This window comes from Triturus cristatus, chromosome 6, assembly GCF_964204655.1.
Source record: "Triturus cristatus chromosome 6, aTriCri1.1, whole genome shotgun sequence".
Classification (NCBI taxonomy): Eukaryota; Metazoa; Chordata; class Amphibia; order Caudata; family Salamandridae; genus Triturus; species Triturus cristatus.
In genome coordinates, this window is record NC_140589.1 from 452,909,048 (window position 1) to 452,936,373 (window position 27,326).

Here is a 27,326-nt window from a genome sequence, read left to right on the forward strand (position 1 = left end):
AACCCAGTTTTCCACGGAGGTAGAACTAATAAATCATCCAAATAGGATAGGATACAATTTATAAAGCTCACTTATACCCAAGAGTGTCAAGGTGCTGGGTAGATGCAGGAGAAGAAAGAGGTACGTTGCCGTCAACTAAGATGAAAATAGCCATGTCCCTAGTAACTATGTACAGTGTAGAGTCTGTAGAAGATGAGGAATACTATGGAGGGTTAGAAATCGGAGGTGGTTTTGATGTCAAAAGGTCTTACAACTGTGTGTGCATCTTGAAAGTGTAGATGACTTTAACATTTAAGTTCCTTTATTTTTAAGGGTGTCTTCAATGTTTCATTGTGGAAGTATGGTACTGATAAGTCTATACAACATAAGGGAGGAATTGTGCTTCTCATAGCGCTCTTCTGATATCCTCCTTTGTTGATCATTAAAGGATGCAGTGTGTTCAGGAGTGAAATACCTTGCCATCAGCACTTCTGAGGGCTGAATTAGTATGCATACTGGTCTTTCAAACGTTCCAGATCCTCCATTCTAGAGGACAAGCGTTTCAGTGGAGTAAGCATAGTGCCTGTGCTGATGAAAGAAAAAACATATATCATGACAGAGAAAGCAAAAGGTTGGCTGTCACTTAAAGACTTGTTGGTAAAAGCAAAATACTGCCAATTGTAAGCAGTATTCTTGTTCCGAAATGATATGAAGAGTAGAGTGCCAGCTCAGAAGAGCACAGAAAATGAACAGAGGATTTTAAACAACCTCAAATCTGTGCACCACACTGCGAGACAATTGAGGTTCTGCCTCCCATAAAGTAGTAGTGTTTGTAGTCAATCTTTAAGAACAGTGCCTATCTAGATCCATTTCCTTGCATTTACTACTTTTTTACTCTTGCAAAGAGAGTGAAATAAATTCAGTTAATGATGCCCAAGAATGGTTTAATTAAACAAAGCGGAGATAACTACACTGTCTACGGCTATGAATTAAGATCCTGTAACGTAGAACCATCATGCTGGTTGCTGTTAAATCACTTGCTGTTTAGAAACACAAGATTTGACTTCTGACCAGGCACCTTGTGCAAAAGCTGCTCACGTTCATCTTTCATAACTTCTTTTGCTTCAATTGAACACTCCTGTCAAACAATTTAGTAGAGCGGTGACAAGAAACAATTATTAATAAGACTCATGTACCATGTAGTCGCAAGCATGTGTGTGCCACCATGCAGGAAGTAGGAGCATTGTTTGAACTGTTGAGACAACAGGTCTTTATACCCCCATTCAGCACTGGTTCACTTCCCCAGTGTGTTGCAGGAAAGATCAGAAACCCACTCAAAAAGGAGGGAAAACTCACCTCTTCTTACAGTTGTCTTTTCTAAAGCAGTACCTAGGACCTAAAAGGCAATAGTATTTGAGAAATATGTGCCTCAACTGAAAAACATAGATGGAACAAACCAATTTGTGGACGAGTTTGCAGGTGTGGGACATGAAGCGAAGGGTGCAGACTGTAAGGTGGAAAGAGTAAGAGGCAGAGCCTGTGCATTCTAAAACTCCTAAATATTGTTACAGCTTTGCCAACAAAACCAAGCTGCAGGATACTGTAACCTTGCAATATACACAGCGAGCAATATCCAAGCAGGACAAGCATTAGCACACCGTTCCAGGTCCTCCCTGTGAATTCTAATACACTGGACTGGTCAGAAGCGTTTACAAGTAACAATGCTTTCCAACTTCAACAAATGTGATCTAGGATGTCAACCTCATTTTTGCCTGATCACACTCCGGCCTTCTCCCGGTCACCTTTTCGGTCACCGAAACTGTAAGATACAATATGGAGTTCTTTAGAGCTCTTCTTTCTCTCTTGCTCTTTAACTTTTATTTATTATTCCAGTTCATTAAAAACCATGCATGTTCGGTCTCGACTTGCACTGAAGGGATCCAGCCCATTCTGCAATTAATTCAAGTTCAATCTTGAGGTGCACTTTCCAAGTATTCAAAATTGGAAGAGTAAGATCTTTCTGAAACTCAGTGCCACCAAAAAGGAACTGCTAATAGTGGATGAGAACAGCCGCTGGCACAACTCTGACAGCCCCAGTTGGGATCCATACCTAAAGTCTCTGTGAGCTACTGGATGAGCACTTAACATTTAAATCACGGATCAATTTAATTTCCTCATTCTAATTGCATATTCTTCACAACATTAGAAAGGCTCTCTCCTTTCTGACAAAAAGTCACACCAAGGTAATTAATGTTTGTGTTTTATCAAACATGATTACTGTAACATCCTATATTTGGGTCTCCTGATAGCTATCTGCCTTCCCCAAATTGCAGCGGCCTTCTGAATTGTGCAGTTTAGACAATGTCAGGGTTGACCACGTTCAACCATATATAAGGTCTGAAGAGAGCTGCACTGGCTTCCTTTCATGTAAAGGTGTTGTTTAAAGGGCCTGTGCATGATGCACACCACTTACAATGGGGTCGAAAGGTCTGACCTTGCAGAAAAATATTCCAGGCATCATATAACTAGAAACCTTATGTCTAACTTTCTCATTCATGTCAGAGGGTTCAGATGGTCCAATCATCTGAATGGATCCCAATATACATTTGCTGCTTTCAAAACCCTCCTTCCTTCAGATGGGCTCTGAAAACACAGCTCTTCTCAGTCAGCCTATATTCATTATTTTCCTCTCTGGACAGTGGTTCTTAGCACCAAAATACTCTCTGGAGTGCACAAGCGCCTTACAAATAATAATACGAATATATGAGCGTACTTAAATATGCAACATGATTGATGAAAACAATTTTTTTTAAAAGATCATGGAAAGGTGCACAAATACTAAACACTCCTAATGCTAGGACTAGGAAGATGTGCTTGATATGGGAGAACAAAAAGGGAAGGCACAACAAAATCTAAAGCCCCGGTGGTGACCAGCAGGAGGACATTTAGACTCTGTGGAATGGTTCTGAAGGCTGAATGGGAAAGGCCAACACCGCTGGCAGCTTTACATTTTTTTAAACTATTGAATGAATAGTTGAAAGGCAATGAAAGTTTTATAAAAATGCCTGTAGTGCATTTAGAAATGGAGCTGGTGAGCATTTTTGGCACCATGCACGTTTCAAATGTTAGTTTCAGGCCCAAGTGTACCGCGAGTATGTGCACTACTAATGTACACAGTTTTCTGTCTGGACCCTATTGTAAAAAGGGTTTTTAAAAAAAAAAAAAACACACATATAGATAAGATTTTTGTTTAGTTTCGCATTGAATTTTTGTTTAGTCTCACTCTCGGCCTTATCTTTGATTAGAACTCTTTTTTTGAAGGAGACTTGTACCTTAGTCAGTAATAGTTTGGTCGCAATCATTTTAAGCTTGTATTCCTCTCAGACCTTTCAGCTGAGAAAGCCTGCCTAAAGCATCTTAAAATATTTCTTCAGAATATGGTTCATCCAATAAAAAAGTGCACTGACGCAATCAGCGATCGTTCTATGATTTGCAACTGCAAGTACGTCTTTGCAAGCTTTCCGCACTGTTATGATCCAGTCTTCCATGTTGTCCAATGAGCATACTTTGTTACTGAAAGCTCTGATCATATTGACGGATCTGATCATTTTGACGCTTGCTGGGTTTCTTATTTACAGGAATGATTGCACAATAATTTCAAATGTACGGTAATTCTTAGTTTCTGAACATGGTTGCTTCTAGAGTGTACTGCAACTTCCAAAAGGAATTTTGCTTTTCTTGGTCCTCTGCCTATTGGGTCTAAGGTTGATAACGTCGCCTCCATTAAGTGAGCTCGAATTTTGTCCAGAATGACTTCCTCCTGCAGTATTAAACACACCTAAAAAAACATGAGAAACACATGAATGAACACCAAATGCACAAGTCCTCTAAAATAGAAAGTAATTATTTAAACTGTACACATTGAACATTTTATCTATATTATCAGCATTTATTCGATCATTGAGCTGTTCTTTACCTACATACAAGGGGAACATATCCTCAGCTGCGGCTCATGCAGGTAAGAGCGGTGGGGTGGTGGGGCCGGGTTGGGGGGGATTCGACAGACATCCACGAGGGAAAATTAAATAAATACGTTTTCCCTCGTCGTCTGTCGAAATCCCGGCCCGCCTGCCCCACCGCTCTCACCTGCACGGGCCGCGGCTGCAAATCCTTGTTTTTCCTCTTATTACATTAAAACCTTGGACAGCAGACTTTAAAAATGCAAATATTTATAAATTTTTCAACAGAAGGTATACTTGCTACACCTTTCCATTTACAGTGTTGACTGGGAATCATTTATTACTCCTAGTGTGAGAGTTGTATTGCTTACGCTGTCCCCACTAAGTAGCAAATCTTGAACATTACTGAGAATTTTAGGTCTGCAAGTTGCTCCTACAGGTAACATACCTCAGAGAAGAAAGTTCAAAAGGGAAAAATAGGGTGGGCTAGCATGGACAGCAGCAATTTAGTTCCTTTTGGGTCTTGGTGGAGTACATGGCCATTATTCTTTAGGATTCGCTGCCTCAATGTTTTAGAGTAGACTTCCTCAGCTAAATGAGGTTTTGCAATTATCAAATGAGAATCAGATTGTCTGATGGGGAGCACAATTGCCTGGGCACCTACAGCCTGGTCTAACCAAGAAACTATTCTATGTTCCTTATCCCTGCCCTTTTGTACTGGTTTGCCAATGTCAATGGTAACTCTTTGCTATAGGTCATACACTGCATGTTCCAGTAGATAAGCATCTAGAACCTCTGCATCTTACTGCCTCTCTGGAAAACCGCTTCATGGTCAGCATTTAACTAATTATTTTTTCTTTCAAATGAAACATACTCCTCATTCTGCAGAAGCATGCTTTCTCTTTAGTGAAGCGAAGAGGAGGGGCGTTTTTAGCAATAATAATAACAAAATGACAAGACGACATCCAGCAACTTCCCAAAGCATTGACAAACAGGCTGTAAAGTAAAGTTGTTCAAATGGTGGAAATAACAGTTTGCTGATCGGCTCAAAAATCAACTTGCCCTTGGCTCCACCAAGGTGGTGCCAACTTGCCCTTGGCTACACCAAGGTGTTGCCAAGGTACCATGGCAGGGGTACCAACAAGCATGAAACTCTGTAACGTGCTCTATTTATGGATTATGGCTATCAGCTGGCGGTCCAATGAGACCCTTAACAACAAATAGGCTTTGGGTCTCAAGAAAATAACTAAGTAACTAACTAAAGCGTTCCAGTGATGACAAACATTCTGCTCTTGCATTACCACATCTGGACACATCATGGAAAAACAAAGTTGGTGTAAGTGTCCAGGCGCAGCCATCCAAAAGGAATACTGTACTGTAGATCACTAAAAGGCACATAATAAGTAGCATTTCAAGATATAGATTGGACAGCTGTCTGGTGCTTGAGCATTAGGCAAAAGAGCAAAGAATATTTAAACACTTGAATGGTATTCAAAAGCAGTTAAAGCAAAATCAATGAAAAGCAGTGTCCGAGATCCCAAGTGCAAATACTGAACCAATAACAATGATGTGATACTCCTTGTTGAAAACAGCTGAGATCTTAAGAATGATCCGAACTTATCAGTGTTGGTAATGACTAGTATGAAGTAAAGAGATAGAGAATGAAAAGAATGTGGATCCTGCAGAGAGACCAGGACAGAAGCAAAGTGACCAAGGGAGATGTCTTTACATGGAAAACAAGGGGTAATTGATAAAAGCCAATATGTACCAGAATGTTTGAAAGAAAAGGAAGCAGAGAGATAGGCTGTTAAGGCATTAAGATCTAAAGTTAGCTTCGTAAGTAAAGGGAGAACAATAGCAGATTTGAAGGAGGAAGGAAAGAACTCTGAAGTCAGGGACACCAAAAATGGAATAAGCAAAGAACAGACAGATCTGAACAAGGGAGTAGGCAATAGATCATTAGGAGAAGCAGTGGGGTGAGCATAGATTAAAAGAAGTTCAAAGTCCAGCTCAAAGACAGGAAAAGAACTCAGATAGGCAGAGAGAGACAGAGGAAGCAGAATGCTAAATGGGAGATAGCGATGATGCAGTAGAAGAAGCGGAGAAAGTGGCACGAATATTAGAAATTATTTATACGAAATAAGAAACCAAGTGTTCTGTATTGTATGAAGAATGAGAAGAAGAATCTGTGGGAGGAGGAGAGAGTACGCGAATAAGTGTGCTAAACAGAAGACCCGAGTCCTGAGATTGTCCAGAGAAGAGTGTATGGGAAAAAAAAAATATTTTGCCGTTTTCAATTGTAAAGAATAGTTGGTGGTGCATAGAATAATGAGAGAAAAGATAAGGTACCCTGTGTTAGCATAATGAGCATTCAGTGACAAAGTTTTCTAGAGACACACAATTTTGGGGGAAACCAACGTGATGCAGGTATGAAAGTAGGTTTGGAGACTTTTAGAGTGTGGCGGGGTTCATTTAGAACATTAAGACAAGCTGTAATAACAGTAGAAAGAGAACCAGTAGCGCGATTAAGAGGTAATGAGGAAAATATATTGGCACAAGACAGAATAGTACGGATCAAGGATTGCTATCTGATCAGGAAGAAGACTATGCAAGTTACAAGGAACACATGTTAAGGGTGGAGCCATAGGCCAAAACCTAGGAACAGAGCAACTAAAAGTAGTAGACAGTGAGATATGATCATATGGTGGAAGAGAAAATAGAGACATGAAAACAAGTTGATTGGAAATGAGGAAAACAAGAGTAAAGACACCCACAAGAAGTGTGCCTGGGCAAAGAGTGCAGTAACCGCAAATCAAATGAGTTGATAAGAATCTGAAAAAGAAGAGCAATAACTTCGCTGGAGATATGCAGGTTAGAGTCATCCAGCAGAAAGAAAGGGGATATCGAATAAGTAAGATGAAATAGCCTAAAAATGGAAGAATATGGGCAAATGTGCAAAAAATAAGGAATGTTATTGGCATAGATGCAAAATGGAATTCAAATTAAGTAATACATTAAAAGCATACAGGAATGGAGACAGGAGTCTACAGTATATGCTAGAGAATACCAAATCCATTGCCTGTTTTAATGTGCCACAGGGTGTAGGTGAATCAGAGTTAGCCTACACAATAGGAAGTGTCGAGTCTGCTGAGCCCATCCACGTTCACTAAGGTATAAAACTGTAAATAGAGGAAAAGAAAAGTATCCAATACAATGGTGTAAAAAATTAGGTAGGGTATTAACTAGACCGGGATCCAGCATTCCAGAGACCGAGACTAATGGAGGGGAAAGAGTAGTGCACTCCAAAGTTTGACGGGTTTGGCAGGTTTTGTAATGCAAAACTGAATGTTCATGATGGCCAAAACGGAATTAGGAAATAATATCAGAATGGAACACTTGTTATTGCTTTGAGTTACAGAGATGCAAAAGTTGGATGATGACCCAAGCAGAGATCTGACAAGACAAAACAGGATGTTGGACTTGTTGCATTCACCCTTGTGAGTAAGCACTGGAAAATGGAAAATAAAGCACCACGTGGCAGTCTGGCAGCGCCTATGCTTATCCTCTTCATATGCACAGATAGTGCCTGTGTTGCCGCTACCCTGGGAAGCATATGCTGACTGTTACGTATGCCAGAGCAGTTATGGCTCAAAGTGCAATAGAAGGGCATCAGGAGGAAGAGGCTGAGCCTGCGGAACAGAGGCCGCGCCCTCCCCCTACAATGATTCCAGGCAGATGCAAGTGCAGTAGTCGTGAGTTTAGGGCACTAGGAGAAAGGCAGCCAGCACTTATGCCTAGCCTCTGCACCTGAGTTCAGGCCAATGGAATTGCAACAGTTAAAATGCCAGGGTACCAAATGAAAGTCAGGAGGCACCTAGCCACTGCGCATGCGCAGACCACCCTCTGGTTGCCACAACCTGGAGGACATGCATTGATCATTAACAGTGTGCATAGGAGGAAGCACTGTACGTGCAACGGAAGCGCGTCTTTTTAAAGAGACTATGCTGGCAGAAAGGAGATTGCACCTCCACCTAGTACCAGTACAGGTATTGGATACACACAATTTTCAATCCAAGACGTGCAGATACCACTCATGTTCTTTAGTCAGGAGATTTGGAAAAAGCAACACGTTAATATAACCAAAATTAAACAAAACTAGCTGTATTTTAACAGCATCAAAACAGTTTTTGGTGGTGGGCGCCATACAGAAAAGATACCTCCTATTACAGTACCTGGCAACACTTGAACTTGTTCCATTACCCACATCGAAAGTGTAGAAAAAGTAGGCATGGCTTAGGACCTAGATCTCCTTATTAATGTAAGCACAGTGATAAAAAAAAAAAAAAACTAAACTGCAAACCACTATGCTAATACAGATTTATTCACTACTCCAAATAGCCTTGGTGACGGTGACTGGACTATTTTAACAGTCTTATTTTAATAAGTCCCCCAAAGAAAAACTAATAACCAGACTATAAATGGGTCGAGAACCAAATGGCAGCACCAAGTCCCCAAACTAAATAGATCTAATCACCTGGTTCTGGCCTTAAACTCCCTGCAGTCTTGTAACTAGTAATATGGGAGAAGTGATCAAGGACAAGCAAATTACACACAGAATTATGAGTTACACCTAAAAAGGTTGCATATGGATTAAACTGCGGTCAGAAAGTGGACTACAGTAGGTTGAATACATACCAATTTTGTTGCTACTCGTATGCATTATTTCTGAGTCTTCAGTGGATTGCTGTTTCAGACGCTGAAGATATTTGTCGGACAAATATTTAAAAACTAAAGCAAATAGGAAATAGTATTATAACATTTGAAATAGTGATGCCATTAAATTGCAACAGAATAACTCTTCTTCCGCTTTCACAAATACGTAAAAACACTAGTTTGGCAAATTTTGGGATTTCAACATTTTCAAAGGGAACAAACGATTGTAACTGCGAAGGCTTCTATTTCTGAAAGAAATGCTACATATCGGCTAAATACTCTACCTTACAGGGTTAGTATGGTAGAGGAAGCAAAGCCATTTTTTAACTTATTGTTCGTGGGCAGTTGCCAACGCCGAACTGCCAGCTCGTTGTTACTGTACACCATCATTTAGCAAAATTGATCCGCTGATGTTTAACCAGGCCTTGGATGCCTCCAGACCCGCCCTTCCGTCAGATCTTGAGGGTGGTCTTGCCGGGTTTACTAGCTGGGTGTCTAACACCATGGACACGTTATCCCCAGCTCTCTCCCCTAGGTTTTCTAGGGAGTCACCCTCCAAACCCTGGTTCACGTCTGACCTTAAAATGCTTAAACATGCATGCAAGAAACTTGAGCGGGACTGGTGTCAGAGATTTTTGTCCTGCAGCCAAGCATAAGCTTGCGCATAAACAAAAAATGTACTATGCGGCAATAGCCCAGACGAAAAGGCGATTCTATTCAGCCCGCATTGACTCTACCAAAAACAATTCTAAAGAAAGGTTTTCCATTGTTCAGAGTTTTACTGCCCAATCAACTAAGTCTCCGTCTACAAATGCCTGGTGCGATAATCTCTCCAGTTTCTTCATGGACAAAATTCACACTATTCAGACAGCCTTTACTTCGTGCCATAGTGTTACAGTCGTCCCTCTGCCTTTGATGTCATTATCTGTCGACTGTATTCATTCCCTGCATGCCTTTTCTCCCGTTGATCTGCCTGGTTCTCTCCAAATTCTGAAGGGATTGAAATCAGGCTCGCCACCTGACCCCTGTGCAGCCAGATTGCTGGCAGCGGCAGCTGAGACTATTAATGTGGAAGTTAATAGCTTAATTAACATGTCCCTTCAGGAGGCCCATGTCCGGGAGGTTTGGAAACAGGCCAAGATTCTTCCTCTTTTAAAGAAGCCTCCCTCGATCCCTCAGTCCAGGGAATTATCACCCCATCTCCCTTCTGCCTGGTTTGGCCAAGGTGTGCGAAAAGGTGGTGAATAAACAACTAACTGAGTTTGTTGAAAGCTCGGGCCTTTTCCACCCGGCCCAGTCAGGGTTTAGGGCTCTCACAGCACCGAGTCAGCCCTGGTCGAGGTCTCGGAAGCCATTTAGGAGTGTTTGGACGCCGGCAGAATGGCAGCATTGATTTTGCTTGACCTTTCGGCAGCCTTCGACACGGTTCCACACTCACTGCTCCTCGCCCGACTTGCTGAGATTGGTGTTTCTGGCACTGCTTGGGGCTGGCTCAGGTCCTTCCTGGAAGGACGGGTGCAACAGGTCTGGCTTCTGGCATCCTCTTCCTCCCCCTAGGTAGTGGACACAGGTGTCCCCCAGGGGTCCTCCATTAGCCCCCTCCTTTTTAACATCTATGTTACTCCTCTGGTCTATTTTGCAAAGGACTTGGGGGCTTAGGTTATGGCCTACGCGGATGACACCCAGATTCTTTTTACTTGGGGCAAAATGAGGACTCAGTCTCATCGGCTAAACACTGTTTGTCTTCTGTTTTTAAGTGGCTTGCTGCTGCTCAACTCAAGTGCAATGAAGAGAAGTCGGAGATTCTCCTATATGGAAAATTTCCCCCAAATTCCTGAGAATCGCTCTGGCCCCCTGAGTTTTCCCTGCCGACATCAAAAGGGAAACCCGTCAAGAACCTAGGGGTGTGGTTTGAAGAGAACCGTTCTTTCCTCACTCAAGTCAAGAAGCTGTCCAGCAACTGCTTCGGTCTCCTTAAAATGCTAAGGAAATTTCTATCTCTACTTCCTAGGGCAGCGAAAGAAACAGTCATCCGTGCTCTTATTTTATCTAGGTTGGACTATGCCAATGTGTTGTATGCTGGCATCTCTGGCTTCTTGTTGAAGATGCTTCAGGAGGTCCAAAATGAGGCAGCCAGACTTCTTCTTGCTATCCCTATTAGAAGTAGTGCGAGACAACATCTGCGCTCACTTCACTGGCTTCCCGTGGCAGAACGGGTCAAGTTTAAATCATTCGTTGTTGCCCACAGCGCTCTCCACGGACAGGGCCCTACATACCTCCAGAAACGATTCTCCTTCTATGCCCCGGTGAGACAACCGCGCTCTACGTCTCAACTTTTAGCCCAGTTTCCATGCTTCGAATGTCATAGGTTGGGCAGCTGCTCTCTCGCCCTGAAAGCCTCCTTGGCAATGGAACGCCCTTCCATTTGCTCTTCAAAACATTCAAGACCCCTTGGTTTTTAGTATAAATCTGAAAATGTATATTTTTGTGTAGTGTTAGCTCTTTCACCCCTCTTGGTTCGCGGCGGGACACTCTTTGTAGTATCTGTGCGCGCTACAAAATAACATAACATAACATAAGCCAGTGGATTTTTGGAGTTTCCCTAACAAACTGGAAGAAATTCAGTTTCCTCCGAACTCTAATTCAAGCTCTTATTCTCTACAAGCCCGATGATCATAGATAATGACGACAAACATGCACTTCGCATCGAACACTGATCCTTTGGTACTCTGCATCATGCGGGACATTGGTACGATAAAGGGGACACTGTACATATGGAGCAGTAAATAGTGGCACCTTATCTTCTTGGGCCAGGGTCATAGTTAATGGTGCAGCAGAGAGGTTTACGAGATGTTCATCTACAGCAAACATTTCAGAAAAGCACATAATTTCAAAAGTACTAATAAGTGGTCAAGTGATTGGGCAAGACTGTACAAGCATTAGTCTCTTGATATTTGTCAGCCACATACTTCAAAATCATAAAGCAAATAAAAGTGGCAGCAGGGAGGCCTACAGATGGCTGAAGTATTAACAGTGTGAGACACAAATGCTGCCACGTCACTTCTTTAAAGGAGAGATGAACAGTGGGGGTAGAAAACTAGAAGGGAAATGCTACTTACCCAGTATCCATCTGTTCTTGGCATGTAGAGCTGTAGAATCTCATGCTTGTGCATTTATCCCCATCTAGTGTTTGGGCCAGATGTTTGCACTTTGTTTTTCTTCGAAGAAGTCTTTGTAGTCACGAGGTAGGTGACTGCATCTTTTGAGTATAGTGCGCATGGTCATCGACTTCATCTTCAGATTGTTTTCCCGCAGAGGGTGAGAGAATGGAGTAGTAGTAAAGAATAGAGAGGACCATTTGTATGTATGAATAGTAACAGAAGAACTACAACAGCTACAGGTACCCGGGGAGGTGGGTGGGCGCATGAGATTCTACAGCTCTACATGCCAAGGACAGATGCTTACCTGAAGTAGCATTTTACGTTTGAGGCAAGTGAGCTGTAGATCACAGGCTTGTGCATAGGCTATACAGCAAACTCCCCTAAGCGGTGGCTATCTTGTAGCTGATGGAGTTGTCTGAAACAGCGTTCTAAGTACTGCTTGGCCCACATTAGCTTGTTGTCTGGCTAACACATCTACACAATAATGCTTGGTGAAAGTGTGTTGGTGGACCATGTTGTAGCATTGCAGATGTCAGTAATAGGGATGTTCCCTAAGAAAGCCATAGTAGCCCCTAGCTTACGAGTGGAATGTGCTCTAGAGGGTATCTTTGGAGTCCTTGTGGCTTTTGCATAGCACATTTGAATGCAGTGAAAGTGTGTTGGTGGACCATGTTGTAGCATTGCAGATGTCAGTAATAGGGATGTTCCCTAAGAAAGCCATAGTAGCCCCTAGCTTACGAGTGGAATGTGCTCTAGAGGGTATCTTTGGAGTCCTTGTGGCTTTTGCATAGCACATTTGAATGCAGTTCAACTCGCAATACCCGATTTTGATATAAGAATGCCCTTGTGAGGTGGTGCAAAAGCGACAAAGAGTTGTTTGATCTTACGAAAAGATTTTGTTCCTTCAGTGTAATACAACAGTGCTCTCCTAACATCCAATGTGTGTAGAGCTCATCTGCAACAGAGTCGGGTTGAGGGAAAAAAACAGGTAACTCAACCGACTGATTTATGTGGAATGCAGATACTACCTTAGGTAGGAATTTGGGATTGGTACGAAGAACCACTTTATCTTTGTGTAGCTGGAAATAAGGTTCTTCTATGGTTAGTGCCTGAAGTTCACCCAATGAAGTGATTGCAATGAGGAAATCTGTTTTCCAAGTAAGGAATTGTAGTTCTCATTTGTGCATGGGTTCTAATGGTGGGCCAATTAACCTTGTGAGGACTAGATTAAGATTCCAGACTGGGGCAGGTGGAATTCTTGGTGGTATAACTCTTTAGTCCTTCCCTAAATGCTTTAATTACAGCTCTCTTGTCCACCGCTGCTACTTCCGCCCGCTGGGGCGCGAGGCCCTACTCACCGGGGATGCGCGGGCTTCCCTCACCGACGGAGACGGGGTAGGCTCCCGCCCTTCGTCCGGACTCCTGGCTTCCTCTTTTCCTGCCACAGGAGCGCGGTGTATGCTCCCGTCCGCTTCCTGCTCACGCCCCGCCCACGTCTCAACACCAGCCGCCTGACTTCCTGGCTTGTGTTCCACACCCGGGTCGTGGTGGTGAGTCCTCATCGCAACCAATATGGGGTAGGCTCCCGGTCAGCAGAAAAAACGCGGGGTGGGCACCCGCTATTAACATAAAGGCACCAGAGGCTGCTAAAACGCGGGGTGGGCACCCGCTATAAATTAAGGGCACCAGAGGCTGCTAAAACGCGGGGTGGGCACCCGCTATAAATTAAGGCACATCCTTACGGCGGCAATAACGCGGAGTGGGTACCTGCTCGGTTTTACGGTCCTGTGGGGGGGGGGGGGGGGGGGGATCCCACACGGTGCAGCTTCGTGCTGCAGGCACCCACCGTCCTCCACAGCGCCTTCTTGGACTGCAACAAATAAAGCGTTTCTCCCACAATAAGGCAAATAAAGCGCTCTTCCAGGCGCTAGGTTCAGGGGGCACAAGGCTGGGCTCAGGCAGGCCAGCACACAGGGCCCTCCAGCAGGGAGGCAGTTCCTTGTGGCGGTTCCTCCTGGAGCCCAGCAGCAGCAGCCCCCTCAGCGTCCGGACAAGCACAGCAGAACATTTTACATGGGGTTGCAGCCCCTTTTTATATACACATTTCCTTTGTCTCAGGCTGCAGGGTTAAGGGAAAACCAGATGCAACTGGTTTTGGAGCACTCTGTTGTGCTCAGCCCCTCTCCCCATTCACTGGACAGGCTAGGGACATCAGTCGCACCACAGGGGGCAGAGCCAGCATTGTGTGGGGAAAGCCCAGCCCTATTCAGGTCCCAGATCTGGATGTAAATCTCCCTATCCACCACTGGGGCAGACCCATCCTGACTCCTGGAGCCAGGCACACCAGCCAATCACAAGCCAGACAGTCACTTCACATTTATGCCAGCGTCTAGAAGTGGCACTTCTACACTAGACACAGTAACGCCACACACATCATCGCGCAGCATTCACTCTCACGAGTTTGCACATACCAAACTCGACCCTGCACTCCCCACGCATCAGGAACTACCATGGACACACATATTCCCCATGCATTCCTACGGGAGGGCAGGTCAGTCTCACTAAATGTAACACAGAGCGCACGCACTTTCCACTGGGACACAGTGTAAAAGCGCCTAGAGGCCTAAAACCACTTACACAACATAGGGAAAAAACTAGGATAATTGCAAAAAGTTTAGGGATGAACCTGCCAGAAGGGCCAAGTCCAACATCGGTTCAAATCAAGACACTTTTGCCAGACAGGTGATCTTGAAAGGCTTTGAGAGCTTGACAGTTGCCATTAGCTCTAAATGATTGATGTGGAGCAACCTTTGCTGTTGGGTCTAAAGACCTTGCACTGTGTGTTGTTGGGAGAGGAGCTTCCCAGTCAGTTGGGGACGGGTCCGCTGTTAAAATGGTCTGTGGAACCGGGTCTATCAACGGCCGACCTTTTACAAATTTTGTGAGTTATACCACTGCAGACAGCAATGAATACGGACGCTTACCAATACTAGATCGGTTAATAGACCTTGTGACTCCACTGACTGGCTAAGCTTTCTTGAAGTGGACGCATGTGCAACCTGGCATGGGGAATGATCATGAGGCAAGACGCCATCATTCCCAACAGCTGCATAAAAACTCGAGCTGGAAGTGACTGATTGGCTTGAAACTAGAGAATTAACGCCTGCATGTTTCGAATTCGGTCTGCGTTGGGAAACGCCAGAGCCCTTTGATTATCTAAGGTGGCTCCTAGGTAGTTCTGAGTTTTGGCTGGCTGAAGATGTGATTTTAACACATTGACTGTAAACCCCAGTTGGTGAAGTAACTGAATGGTTACGTAAGTGTGCTTGCAGCATTGTTGACATGTGCCGGCTTTGATGAGCCAATTGTCCAGGTATGGGAAGACATGAATGCTTTGTCTTCTTAGATGAGCAGCTACTACCGCCAGACACTTTGTGAAGACTCTGGGGGCAGTGCTGACTCCGAATGGCAGTACCTTGAATTGGTAATGTTGACCCGCTACCACGATCCTGAGAAAATTGTGGTGAGTTCGGTGGATTGGAATATGAAAGTATGCGTCCTTTAAGTCTAGAGGACAGGGGCCATGTTTTAGGCCCTCAAAGTCCCTTCTGTCTGCCTATTCATGGCAGTGGGACCACCATGAACAGGCAGTCGGCAAGGGATATCCTAATCACAATGGCAGTGCCTATGCAGGCAACGCCTCCATACTGGGGTTAGGAATCGGAATCTTTGATCCTGTCGGAGGTGGCGGTCTCCAGCCTACACATTTCTGCTCCGACCGCCTGCATTGTAATGTGGAGGCTTGTCGGTGATAGTCCGTCTGACATCATAATTAGGGCCTAAACATCAGTTTTGTAACTCAAGGGTCTCTTTTTGTCAAGGTCTACGATAGAATGACACTGAAATGTGACGAAATAGTAAATCATTTTTGGTAAAATTCCTTGCAAGGTACAAATACCACCTCCCCCACATATACCATCCTTTTCACTCTAACCCAAAATTGCTATGCTTGCAGTGTTTTCAATTAGATATACTGTGAGAATATACACAGCACCATGAAAAACTGTTTAGGTTTGCAACACTAGGAGGCCATAGTCCGCTACAAAGCTTTAGGCGCTCCATTTTTTACATATTAAATGTGGGGACATTGTAGCCATTATAGTCATGGTGTAGGGCTTTGCATCAGAAGAGATGTAAAAGCTATGGCATGATACAAACTAGGCGACCTAGACCCTCAACAGGAGACAGATGCGGCTACATTACAGGAAGCAGTCCTGCAGTATTTGTCAAAACGGAAGCAGTGGGTATCCTTAAGGTGGTGTGCATGTTTAGCTAAAGCCTTTTCCAAAACGGTAATCAAATAACAGACAGAATGTTTAAAGGCATGTTTTAGAAAGATGCTGGACAGGGAGGACTGGATGTTGAACAGAGAACCAAAGGTCAAAAACCAGAGTACAGGTAATTAGGTCTGCCATAAGCTTATTTTATTAGCATAATATATACACAATATACTTACTTAATAGGAGCTTTCCGACAATCCTTTTCATCCATTGGTCATTCAAGTCATTCAAGTTTCTTCCACCCCTCAACAGCATACAGCATGGGTCAGTTATCAGCTTACGTCAGCCAATGGCTAACTTTGTCCTACTGTGAGTGACAGCATTTTGCTCTTCCATAAGAAGCATATCCACACACAAAGTCATTTCCATTAGTGGCAGGGTCTACTATGTCAATGTGTGCTTTTTGATACCAAAAATTATTTTTACTTTTAGCTTTTTTTTCTTTTATATTGGCAAGTGTCCAGCAGCTCCCCATCACTAAAGCTTTGCCAATGTTTATTTGTACGACACATTTGATCAGTATGCACAAAAAAACACGCATATCGGTATTGGTAAAAGTAGCTGGATTTTTTATATTTAAGATGTGCTTTGGTACCAAAATGTATACCAAAAGGGAGGACCCATTTCAAAACCACAATGTTGTGCATTTAAGGTGTTTTTCAGTAAGACTGTCTTTTTCTGCGTGGTCACCCCAAATGTTTTGCCTTTTTCTGCACCATATTTTACTGACTTTAGTTCTCTTGTCACTTTACCACTGCTAAACAGTGGTACATTCCCTATGCTTCCCTTCTAAACATGTGCTGTACATATGGGCTCCCTATTTGGCCTATTTAACTTCTCTATAAATCCATTATAAAGGGATCCTAAAATGCATGAATGGCTTAGAAAGCTAATTGCTATATGTGGACTGTAGTGTACAGTACATCACCAAACTATGTGACAATAACATATTTCTGCCAGGTGCATCACCGTGCTCTGGCTAGGCTGCAGTTTTAATGCACTGTAGTAACGCATGGCATGGAAAGCTACCTTTGCTGTGTAGCAAACAAAAATGGAACTGGAGGAAGGATGATGTATAAAATAGGTTTACTAATAGTTTTGCAGTGTTGGCCCATTCCCAATAGGGGGCTGGGGGAATGGCTATGGCAATCCAGGTTCCTGGTCCCACACTTTGGCGACAATGCTCTCACAACAACCATACTCATTAAACGGGGTTGGACCGCTCGCCGTCCTTGTTGCTTTTGTGACCTATAGGTCACCGCCGCTCGCTGTATCCTGTATGTACTGTACAACTTCCAGGCACTCGTACACCCAGCACATGCACTCAACCTGCATGCACTGCACACTTTATGAATTGTACCACTAACAGGTACACATAAACTCAGCACCTACATGCCCTACTGAGTACTGCATCCATGTATGGCTCCTCAACAGGCATACATACACACAGTGCAGATACACCACTTCTGTATTGCGCAGCATATCACACCATTTTGATGTAGCCAAGGGTGATGAGATAAACACACAGTAGATGAACCTTAAAAAGTGAGTGAGCCTGTAGGCCTCACTCTAGTAACACAGGTTAAAAAGGACCTGTTCACTCCTACTAAGCATTACATGGTACGCTGCCAACACTGCACTCGTACTGCAGAAATCCTGGTAAAGACAGTAGCCTTCCACCACTATTAGGTTAATGCTTTGGGCAACCCTCCTGGTCCAACAAGACCACAATCCATGAGACAGGCATATGTCATGGTGCACACGTAGGATCTGTGTTTGCCTGTGACAACAAAGATCTGTTTTAGGGATCCAGACATCGGTATAGTAAGGCACTCAGGGCAGGGGTGCATGTCCATTACCATGCAGAGGGCTTTTCCGTCCCAACAAAAAACAAAAGCTATTTCACTCTGTATGCCTGCCTAGACTTTGCTCTAATAGGCCTAGGTGGGATGAAAATATTTATTTTCTACCTCAGCGTAGGAGAGGGCTTCAAAGTTATTCTTGCTTATGCTTATTTTTAAAATGTGATCTAATGTTGAAATTAGCTTTTTGACAACTTAAAAAAAGCACTATAGGCTGTTCTGACAATCATCACACCTACAGAGCTGTAATACACATCTTTGGCTGGGAGACTATACAACCCACTGCTTAAGGGGACTGGCTTGCCTATAGGACCTGGAAAGGCCAATGGATGTTAACTGTTGGCCACTTAGCAGAGATTAACTACCTGGGAGTGGACAGGAACTGGTGGCAGAATAAAGGGCTGATTTAGTACTACCTCTGTTGATTTGGAAATGCCAAGGGGTGGGGTTCTCATTTATTCCCACTACCATCCTAGACAGGCCCTCCTCAGTCATAGCAGGAGAGAAAACCAGTTCAGCCACCTATCACACTTCCAGAGATGTAATACGCATCTTTGGCTGGGAGAGGTAACAATGCCTTGCCTCTGGCCCAGAAAAGGTCAATGGGTGTTAGCTAACTCCTCTGCTGAGGATCAGTTGTTATCTGGGGTGAACAGAAACAACTGGCAATACAAAGGGCAGGTTTAGCACTACCTATTTTGACTTGGAGATGCCAAGAAGGGCTTCTTCTATTAATTCCCTGGAGACTCCAAAACAGTTAGGCTCCAGCCAGAGTAGGCGGGAAAACCAATTTTGACCCCGTCAAGTAAGATAATAACCAAGAAGATGTAGAAAGGCCTGCATGGTGGCAGCTGTGTTCCGCCACCTTAAAATGGGGGAGCTTAATTTTACAGTGAGAAAGTTCAGCAAAAGGAGGTGGTGGACTGTGAGAACATGGATAGGATTGGGCAGTAGAATTCCCCCAATCAGTGGCTAGGGTACAGGATAAATCTTGAACCTCCATCTCGTCAGAAAATCCCTATACCTGGGAACAGCATCAGAAGACCATGTTGGACTCCTAATTGAAGAACTCCTCGCACACGGACACAATGACCCCTGAATCCTTCTGACACCCAGGGATTGAAACTGCTGTCCAAGGATCAAGTTGTTAGACTCCTGTTTACCTGCATCAGGAACACAAAAAGCAGAAGGTCTCCTGACTTCAAGAGGCTCCAGCTGTCTAAAGAGGACTAGACCATTCAGGACCAAGCTGGGGAGAGACCTGGTGTCCAGGTCTCTGCCATGAGTAACTAGGGACAAAAGGACTGACCAGAAGAATCTTTCCCAGATGCTGGAGATTACGGAGGGGACTTAGACTGTCAGTGAGAGTTTATTCCATCAGGGCGACGGAGTAGCCACTCTGTTGCCCTGACAGAGTAACCGCCTACCAAAGTCTGAAATGACCGCCAACCTGGCAGTCATTTCTGAAGCACTGGCAGAAACCACCTTCACAGCGGTTTGACGCACAGCTCTCAACTTGACTGAGCCGTCCGTCAAACATACTTTTGTTTTTAATTTTCAAAAATAAAATCCCGAAACAAAATTTTCTTTATAAATTTTGTTATAAAAGAGCATCAATCGCCATGGGAGTTCTCTCCCATGGGATGGGGGCCATTTTCACTGTTCCTAACCACTAGGGTTTTCCTAGAGGTGACAAGCAGTGATAACTGACCTGTATATCCACGAGCAGACATGGAGGTCAGCTTCCGACGGCCCTTACTCCATTAGACAATCAGAATGGTCCAACTATGGTAGAGATGGAGAAAATTAACCTAATCCAAATCTAGCGCCCCCTAAGGCAAGTTATTCTAACAACTTGCGTGCAGAACGAATGCGTACTAAAGATGGGTTTGTTCTATAATGACGGTGCTGTGAAGGCACAGCGTGATTCCGGCTTACGGAATATGTCACACATTCACTGCAGGAGCCACGGGGTGGGCGGCTGTTTTGGGGCTTAGGAGGCCATCATCCCACATGGCTTCAGGAGGTGGCCCGGACTCTTCTCTGTAAAGTAAACGCAACGGTGCTTGATTAGCAGCCGCGGGGACCCAGCAGGGTCACCCGTAGCATCCCAAAGGGTGTGTGTGCCACCCTCCCCCTTGTGTTGACATCTACTTTGAGGGCACCTTTTCTTTTCCTTAGAGGCTGGTAGTACGGGCGGAACCTCGACGGAGGCCACCATGGTGTAGATCCAGGAGCCAGTAACCATTACCTTATAACTTCTTCTAGGAACGCAGGTGCTCCGGAGTTCAGGATTGGGTGACACACCTCCTGTTTATTCTTAGGAAGTCTGCATAATGGGGAAGGCATCATACCGATTTGGTTTTCCAACAGGACAAGGGATATTTGGAAATACAGCCGCTGTGATGGATGACCATTGCACAACGAGCAGTGATTATGTGTCATGTGTTTCTCACCCTAACCTAAACTGCAGCATTTTATGCCCTGATGTTCTCATGTATGTTGTTTGTATTCTTGCACTGTCAGAATAACAGTATTATTTCAGGATTGGCATAATATGCACAGTATTTATGATCTATGTCGTTTTGGGTCTATGATGCATGTACAATATAACCTAGATTTGTATACATAGTTAGTTCTGTGTGGTCTCTTTTGTGATGTATGTATTGTGTCACTGGTGTGTGTGTGTGTGTGTGTTGCGCAAACGCTTTACACATCGCCTAAGGGGCAAGCCTTAGTGCTCGGTAAAAGCTACCAAGGGAGTGAGCAGGGGTTAATTTGGGTGTATTACTCTCTTACCCTAACTAGAGTGGTGGGTTCTGCCTGGCTAGCTAACCAGTAACTCCATTTCTAACACAGACATTGAACTTGATCCGGGTACTGAGTGCATTGCAGTACTTGAAGTTAAGTATTTATTTATAAATGCTCCATAATAGTGATGCATGATGCATGTAATCTTACAATAATTAGAGACTGCGGAGATGTGCAGATTCAGCGACAGACCATAAATAATCCAGCATGGTGCAGTTAAACATGAATATCCTCCGTTCGTCAATGGCAGGTGCTCCAGAAGACAGTTTAAGTAAATAATTTTTAGAAAATAAGTTACTTCCTTCAGTAACATCTCTTCATTTGCCTAGGGCGCCTCCCGCACAATACTTACATTAATCCTACTCTCAGATGCAAGACCTCACGTGGAAATGTATTATCTAGCAGTGTGGAGTCACCAGCACTAGACTGAGCTTTCCAGTGTCAGAAATGAAGGTGGGCAGCCACATACCATGGGCAGTGGTCATGTTAGCACCATCTGTTTTCTCAAAGCTTTAGAGAGGCTAAGGGCAGTGATAATGGTGCCAAATATAAACGAAAAACAAGAACAGAATATTGCTCATACTTATATGGGGCAGCTGGCAAGAAATATGCAGGAGCTGTGAAATCTATCAGACAAACTTTACAGAAGGTAAGCAACTTCTATGTGGATACTGGGTCCCAGATTCCTTACATGAAGCACTTCAAAAGAATCAGTAAAGTGGGAGGGTTGAAGGTTAAACATACGATCAGTATGAATTACAACAGAAGTTAATGTAATTTTGAATCACCAAATTGAGATAGTTTTGTCACTTATATTAAAAACAATAATGCTCAGAGATAAATGTACAGATGACCAGGTCGTGGCTCAGAAAATGATCAGGATTCCTCACAAAAGGGTTGAGATGGCTGCAGTTCTTCTACAAGGTGGGTGTGAAACCCTTTAGGTGCTAACATCGTTGTTCTCTCATAGCAAAGATTAAAAGCCATAAACAGCCATCTTAAGCCTGTTTGCTTCCTGATTGCTTTGCCTAATTTGATGTCCTTAAAACCAATGAAGAGGTTGCCATGAAACCTAAATGGCTGAATTCTGTGGAAGTAATGATGCAGGGTACTTCTGAGGTTTAGGTATGCAACCTCTCCTCTTCTTTGGAGGGATGATGAGGAGGGCGGAAGAAAATTATGACACTGAGATCAAACGAGTCAGCTGAAATTCTGTAGTTACATTCAGAAGGAACGTTTTACTAAAAGAATAACCTTGTCCTTAGAAAAAACATTAAAACATTGAGTGGAATGCCTGAAAAGCTTGCAGTTCAACTAACTGATTTGGGAGAGGTTATGGCAACCAGATCAATCTACCAAGTAAGGAATTTTATGCACGATGAGGGCTTAGGCAAGAAAGGTAGACTTATCAAAAATGTGCTGCCAGGTTCTTCGGGTGAAACAAGGAAAAGAGCAGAATACATTTAGTCTTAAGAATCGCACAGAGTAATAGTTGCCCTTCACTGCAATTGCGGAATCCAAACAGTATGCACCCTTAAAGAGCCAGAAGAATGATTACAACTATCAACTACCATCCACTAGGGTTAACCTCCAACATCTTTATAAAATGCCAAAACCTCTGGAGGAAGGTCATAAGTTCTACGCAAGAATGCTTAAGGCTTTGAGATTAGAGCAATTGACCCTTGTTCTGCCACATTAAAATCGTCGAGTAATTGAAGGAGGCATGGTGGAGCACACCTCAAGTGAATTAAGTCAGGAGAGCTTTGGCCTAGGGAGATTAATTATCTGGACCACTATCTGTAGAAGAGTCACTGGTGGAAAGCATAATGTTGGTGGATTTTACCATGTAGTGAAAGTCCTCACCAAGAGGATACCTCAGAAAGTATTCCATTGAACAGAAGAGGCTACAACTTATGTTTTCTATGGTTCAAAAACAGATTTGTGCAACTGTTTAATACAAACAGTTATCAGTTAGGCAATAGATCACTGTTCACAGTCAAATGCAAACAGTCAATGATTGTTTGGCAGTAGCAAGATGGGTGAGGGGAAATTAATTATTATTTCTTTGTGATGTAATAGTTGTGTCTTCAGCTTCTTCCTAAATTGTAGTAGGATTGGAGTGGTCATGATGGACATGTAGCTATTGTTCTAGCTCCTGCTTGCATAAATTGAAAAAAACCTATTAGCTTATTCTTTGTATTTTGAGCCTTTTCTTCAATATCATGGAGTCCTGGCCTCAGGTGTGCCAAGAGCCACAGGAAGTGGTGAGCTTATTAGCAAGACAGTGTGGTTCATGATGACTTTGTTGACGATGAAGCTGGTTTTGAAGAAAGCTTGGACATGTAAGGGGATTTACTAGAGTTACATCAGGGTTTGATGCTAATGTGCTCCTACTTCTTCAGGCCGTTACAAGGTGTGCTGAGGCAAGAGGAATGCATTAAAGGGAGGTGGAGGCAGCACAGGGTCTGGGACGTTTGTGGAGCAGGACGTTGCCACCAACCAGATGTGTTTTGGAGGAGTCGAGCTTCAGGTACGTTATGGAAATGCGGGTCCGGATGAAGAGGAGTTGGTCTAACGGCTAGGGAGGTCAACCTCAAATCTGGGGAACTGGATTCGAGTCTCAGCATTGACGCTGAACATTCTGTGATTCTGGGCAAATCACTTAATCTCCCCATGCCAAACAAAAAAAAATGAATGTTTCCTCATGTAACGCAACTGGTGCTTTGTAAAGAGCTCTGATACCCGAATCGGGTCAAGTTCACGCTATATAAAACTCCATTAAATAAAAAAATAAAAAATAATAAGTGAGGGGAGGCGCTAGATGTCCGGGAAGAGGAAACTTTCAAGTACAATTGTGTATCGATGGCATACTGGTGAGACGCTGTCATCAGTGAGTAAAGTCCCAAGGTACTCTATGTACTGGTTGAAGATGGCAGGAGGCAAGATGGAATCCTGGAGGACTCTGCTGTTATTAGGGATCTTCTGGGACTTGAAGTGCTCATGTGAATGAACATTTTTCAGCTGGAGAGGCAGGAGAACCGGAGAAGAACAGAGTCTGTGAATCCCATTTCAGACCTCAGGGTATGTATGGGAGTGGTTTTATTGATTGGCAGTGTCAAAGGCAGCTGAGAGGTCCAGCAATACCGGAAACAGGGGTCATATTTATCTTTGGTCAGAATGGCATCATCTAAGATGTGTAATGTAGCTGTCTTTGTGCTGCAGCGTGGCCCTGAGAAGTTACCAGTGACTGAAAAGGAAGTTGACAGCAATGCACTGGTCTCTGTAGAACCAGAGCAACAAGCATTGGCATAGCCAATAGGTCTCGCCTTTGGGACATTATAAGTTTAGCCATGCAGCACATTATTCTGGGTGCTACAACATCAACTGTTACTTCACGTGCCACCGGTGACATAATGAGGCTATGTCTAACAAGGCTGTACGCATACGGAATGATAGGTGCTATGGGTGAAGGAAAAATTAACAACAATCTGTCATATTAAATAAAGCTGCCCAGAATGTTAAAACCCTATTATCAACTACCACAAAGGCTATGGCGCTCTTTGCAGCTACTGAGAAACATTTGAACACCAAAGCCATCCACGACCTTCACCCACCACGACTCAGATCTTACAGTCCCATCACTTAGAGTCATGCATGCAACTTTCAGAGGAAAAAAACCTTGGGTGCTAAGCAAGCAAAAATATTTGTGATGCGGGAGAACAGTTGACAATATGCCCAGTGGAAAGGACTGGGACATAGTAATCTATTGTGTGGAGAAATTGCATGACATTGTTCCGCACTCAGGATCCCAGGGCTTTTACTCACGGTGCTGGCGTAGGTGCACTTTACTTTGCAGCCTTGGATTACTGGTTTGCAAGCACAGTGCTGAGCTTTTTAAACCTTCTCCAGCAGTTTCCACATTGCCTCTGTTGTTTGGGTTATACATATGTTATAAGCTCGAGTAGCAAACTACAGATTGCAGGGATGTTGTGGGTTCAGGCCCTGGAGCAGCTATTCATCTTATAGTGTAGGGACTAGGATTTATGACAGATTAATAATGTTACATATTAGATCGATCTCACAAAGTCCATTTAAGACAGCCAAGCCATCAATTAGATTACATATATTTTCTAGTCTTATGCTTTGGACACATATTGCAGATGACACAGATCTCACATTAGCGGGGCTGTAACCTGCAGAGCAGTTCTTCATACTTGAACGTCTCACATGAAAGCATTCTATCTCTCTGGCTTCACAAATATTACATACCCATAGAACTGAACAGCTATTCTCCAGTTTCTATACATTCCACAGGAACGGGGCTCTGACTGCAGAGAAATGCTTCATGTTTGAGCATCGCACACCAGCGCGCTCTTTTGTGTTACACACAAATTGCTCGTGCTGCAGACATGGAATCACCCCAAGACCAACTGACAATAGAAAGTGGGCAGTGCATGCTTCTTACTTTTACAACACTGACAGCAGCACCACAGTGTTGTGACTTAGGTTTACTTCGCTCTCTGAGACTAGTCACAGCATGTAGCAATTTACAAATTGAAACTTAGAAAACCTTTTTTAAAGCAATAATATAAGAACCTAGTCTGCAGCTGTGTTAATATTTGCATAGGACTATTGCTATTTGTAGCTTGACTACACTAAAATGAGTACATGTTCAGTGGAATATTTCGTACAGAAACGTAGTAAACAAAGCATCACTTTATTTAAGTTAAATATTGTAACCATTCCATTTTCTACTGTGAAGTAATTTCCTTACACCTGCCTGTTTGCTGGTCCATACAACCGAAGCTCCAAGACTGGATTAAATTTGTTTTTCACCCGCTTAACACTTAGGGGGCGAGAGGGACTTTTTTTGGAGTTTGGCAGGTGAAGCCTAAGTGCGGGGGAGGGTGCGAAATCAGCTACAATTAAACAACTCCACAGCTTTAGAAGAGGGAGGGCGAAGAGAATAGGAGCAGCCTGTATTCTGGTTTAAAATGTTAAAATGAAAAGCACAGCATTACCTCGTTCATCCTAGCTAACACAGGACCAACAGCAGTTATACGCCTCTTGCCGATTAAGTCCCTGAAATTTAAAGCGCGTTACTCCGTTGGGGGAGGGAATCTTAAACACAGGGGCGGCTGGTGGAATTTGAAACTGGTGAAGCGTATGCAAAACGAATCAACGCACGCGAGCGAGCCCGACGGCAATCAGGAGGGTGTGAAGGGGTTCTCCCCCCGCAAAGATTTTTTTTTTTAAATTGGCATCTTTTTGGTGCCATTTTCAGCACTATTTCTGTAATAAATGGACTGAAAGCTCAGTTCTTCCAGGCATTAATAAAATAAAACTCATACATTATTTCAGAGAATTTCTGGGTCGCCAAGCAAGTCTGACTTCTGAAGAGGGCTAGGGTACTAAGCAAGACGGCTTTGGCTCTACCCTTTCCAATAGAAAACACTAGTTAGCGATGTGAACAAGTTCAATGGACAAATCTGGGGTCTAGGGAGAGTCCCTCTCCTGAGAACGAAATTTAAAAAAGATTGCAAATGGTGCATTTTAAAGCAAATGAATACAGCGATAAAGCAAGGCTTATTAAGCAGTGGGAACGTATAGTCTTGAAATATTAAACACATTAAAAACTGCCCCAGACCACTAATGTAGAGCAGCACGCACCATGATAACAAACCCCCCCATTTCCCACATTCAAACATCCACAAGTTTACAATATTGTACTTCTCCCACCCTTCTCTGAAAATCTGCCTTAACACCCCCAAAAACATTCACAACTAAACTTGTAATTTTTTTTAAAACACTTGTGACCATAGTAACGGACTAAACCAAAAGCACCCAGGGTAGAGGGGTGGGAAGAGAAGGAAGTTGAGAAGATTTAAAGTTTGGGTTTTCTGTATTTCATAGTGCTGCTAATTAGGGGTATGTGTGGTGCATGTAGGGGGTAGCTTGTGGTATTTAATGTCAGATGTTTTCCGTTTTGTAGCTTTGTGCGAAAATACCAATAACTTTTTTGCAGCTACCTACTTGAAAGCTAATGAGCTGTTCCATATAGAAGGTGTGTCTGCACCTTTTAGACCACTGTGACTGGCCAAAAAGAACACCCTCTGCCTCCTTCTAAAGAAGTGTATAAATCGCAGGAGTATGCCTGAAGTCTGTCATTCGCTGCGTTACAAAGACGCGTCTAAAGCAGAAGGCGCTACATAAAAACAATAGTTGGTTAACAGCGAACCAAACAGGCAGGCCACACAAAGCTTCAATGAGAGGGGCTCTATCTTCACAACTTAACTAAGACTGCCTCTGCTTCCCATTGAGCAAAAATAAGACATGTGGCCTCTTCACATGCAAGAGCTACTAATTAATTTCAGCACCAGGTTACACATTTCTTTCATGATAGGTAAACAATGCCTCTGACAAGTGCTGCTCTCCGCCGGAAACAGCACCGAAATTACATCCAAATGCTGAAGAATGTTTTAAGCAAGATTCATGAGCATA

At 43.5% G+C, this 27,326-nt stretch overlaps 1 protein-coding gene across 1 annotated transcript in view; it reads right to left on the reverse strand.

The window, feature by feature from the left end:
- Positions 1–908: 908 nt before the first annotated feature.
- RAB23 (RAB23, member RAS oncogene family) overlaps positions 909–27,326 on the reverse strand; it is a 352,339-nt gene continuing 325,921 nt past the window's right edge. The window contains exons 6-7 of the mRNA XM_085610889.1: positions 8,634–8,726; positions 909–3,817 (exon numbers count right to left, since the gene is read on the reverse strand). Coding sequence (XP_085467015.1) covers positions 3,678–3,817; positions 8,634–8,726 — 233 coding nt within the window. The 3' untranslated portion in view covers positions 909–3,677. The remainder of the gene's footprint in view (positions 3,818–8,633; positions 8,727–27,326) is intronic.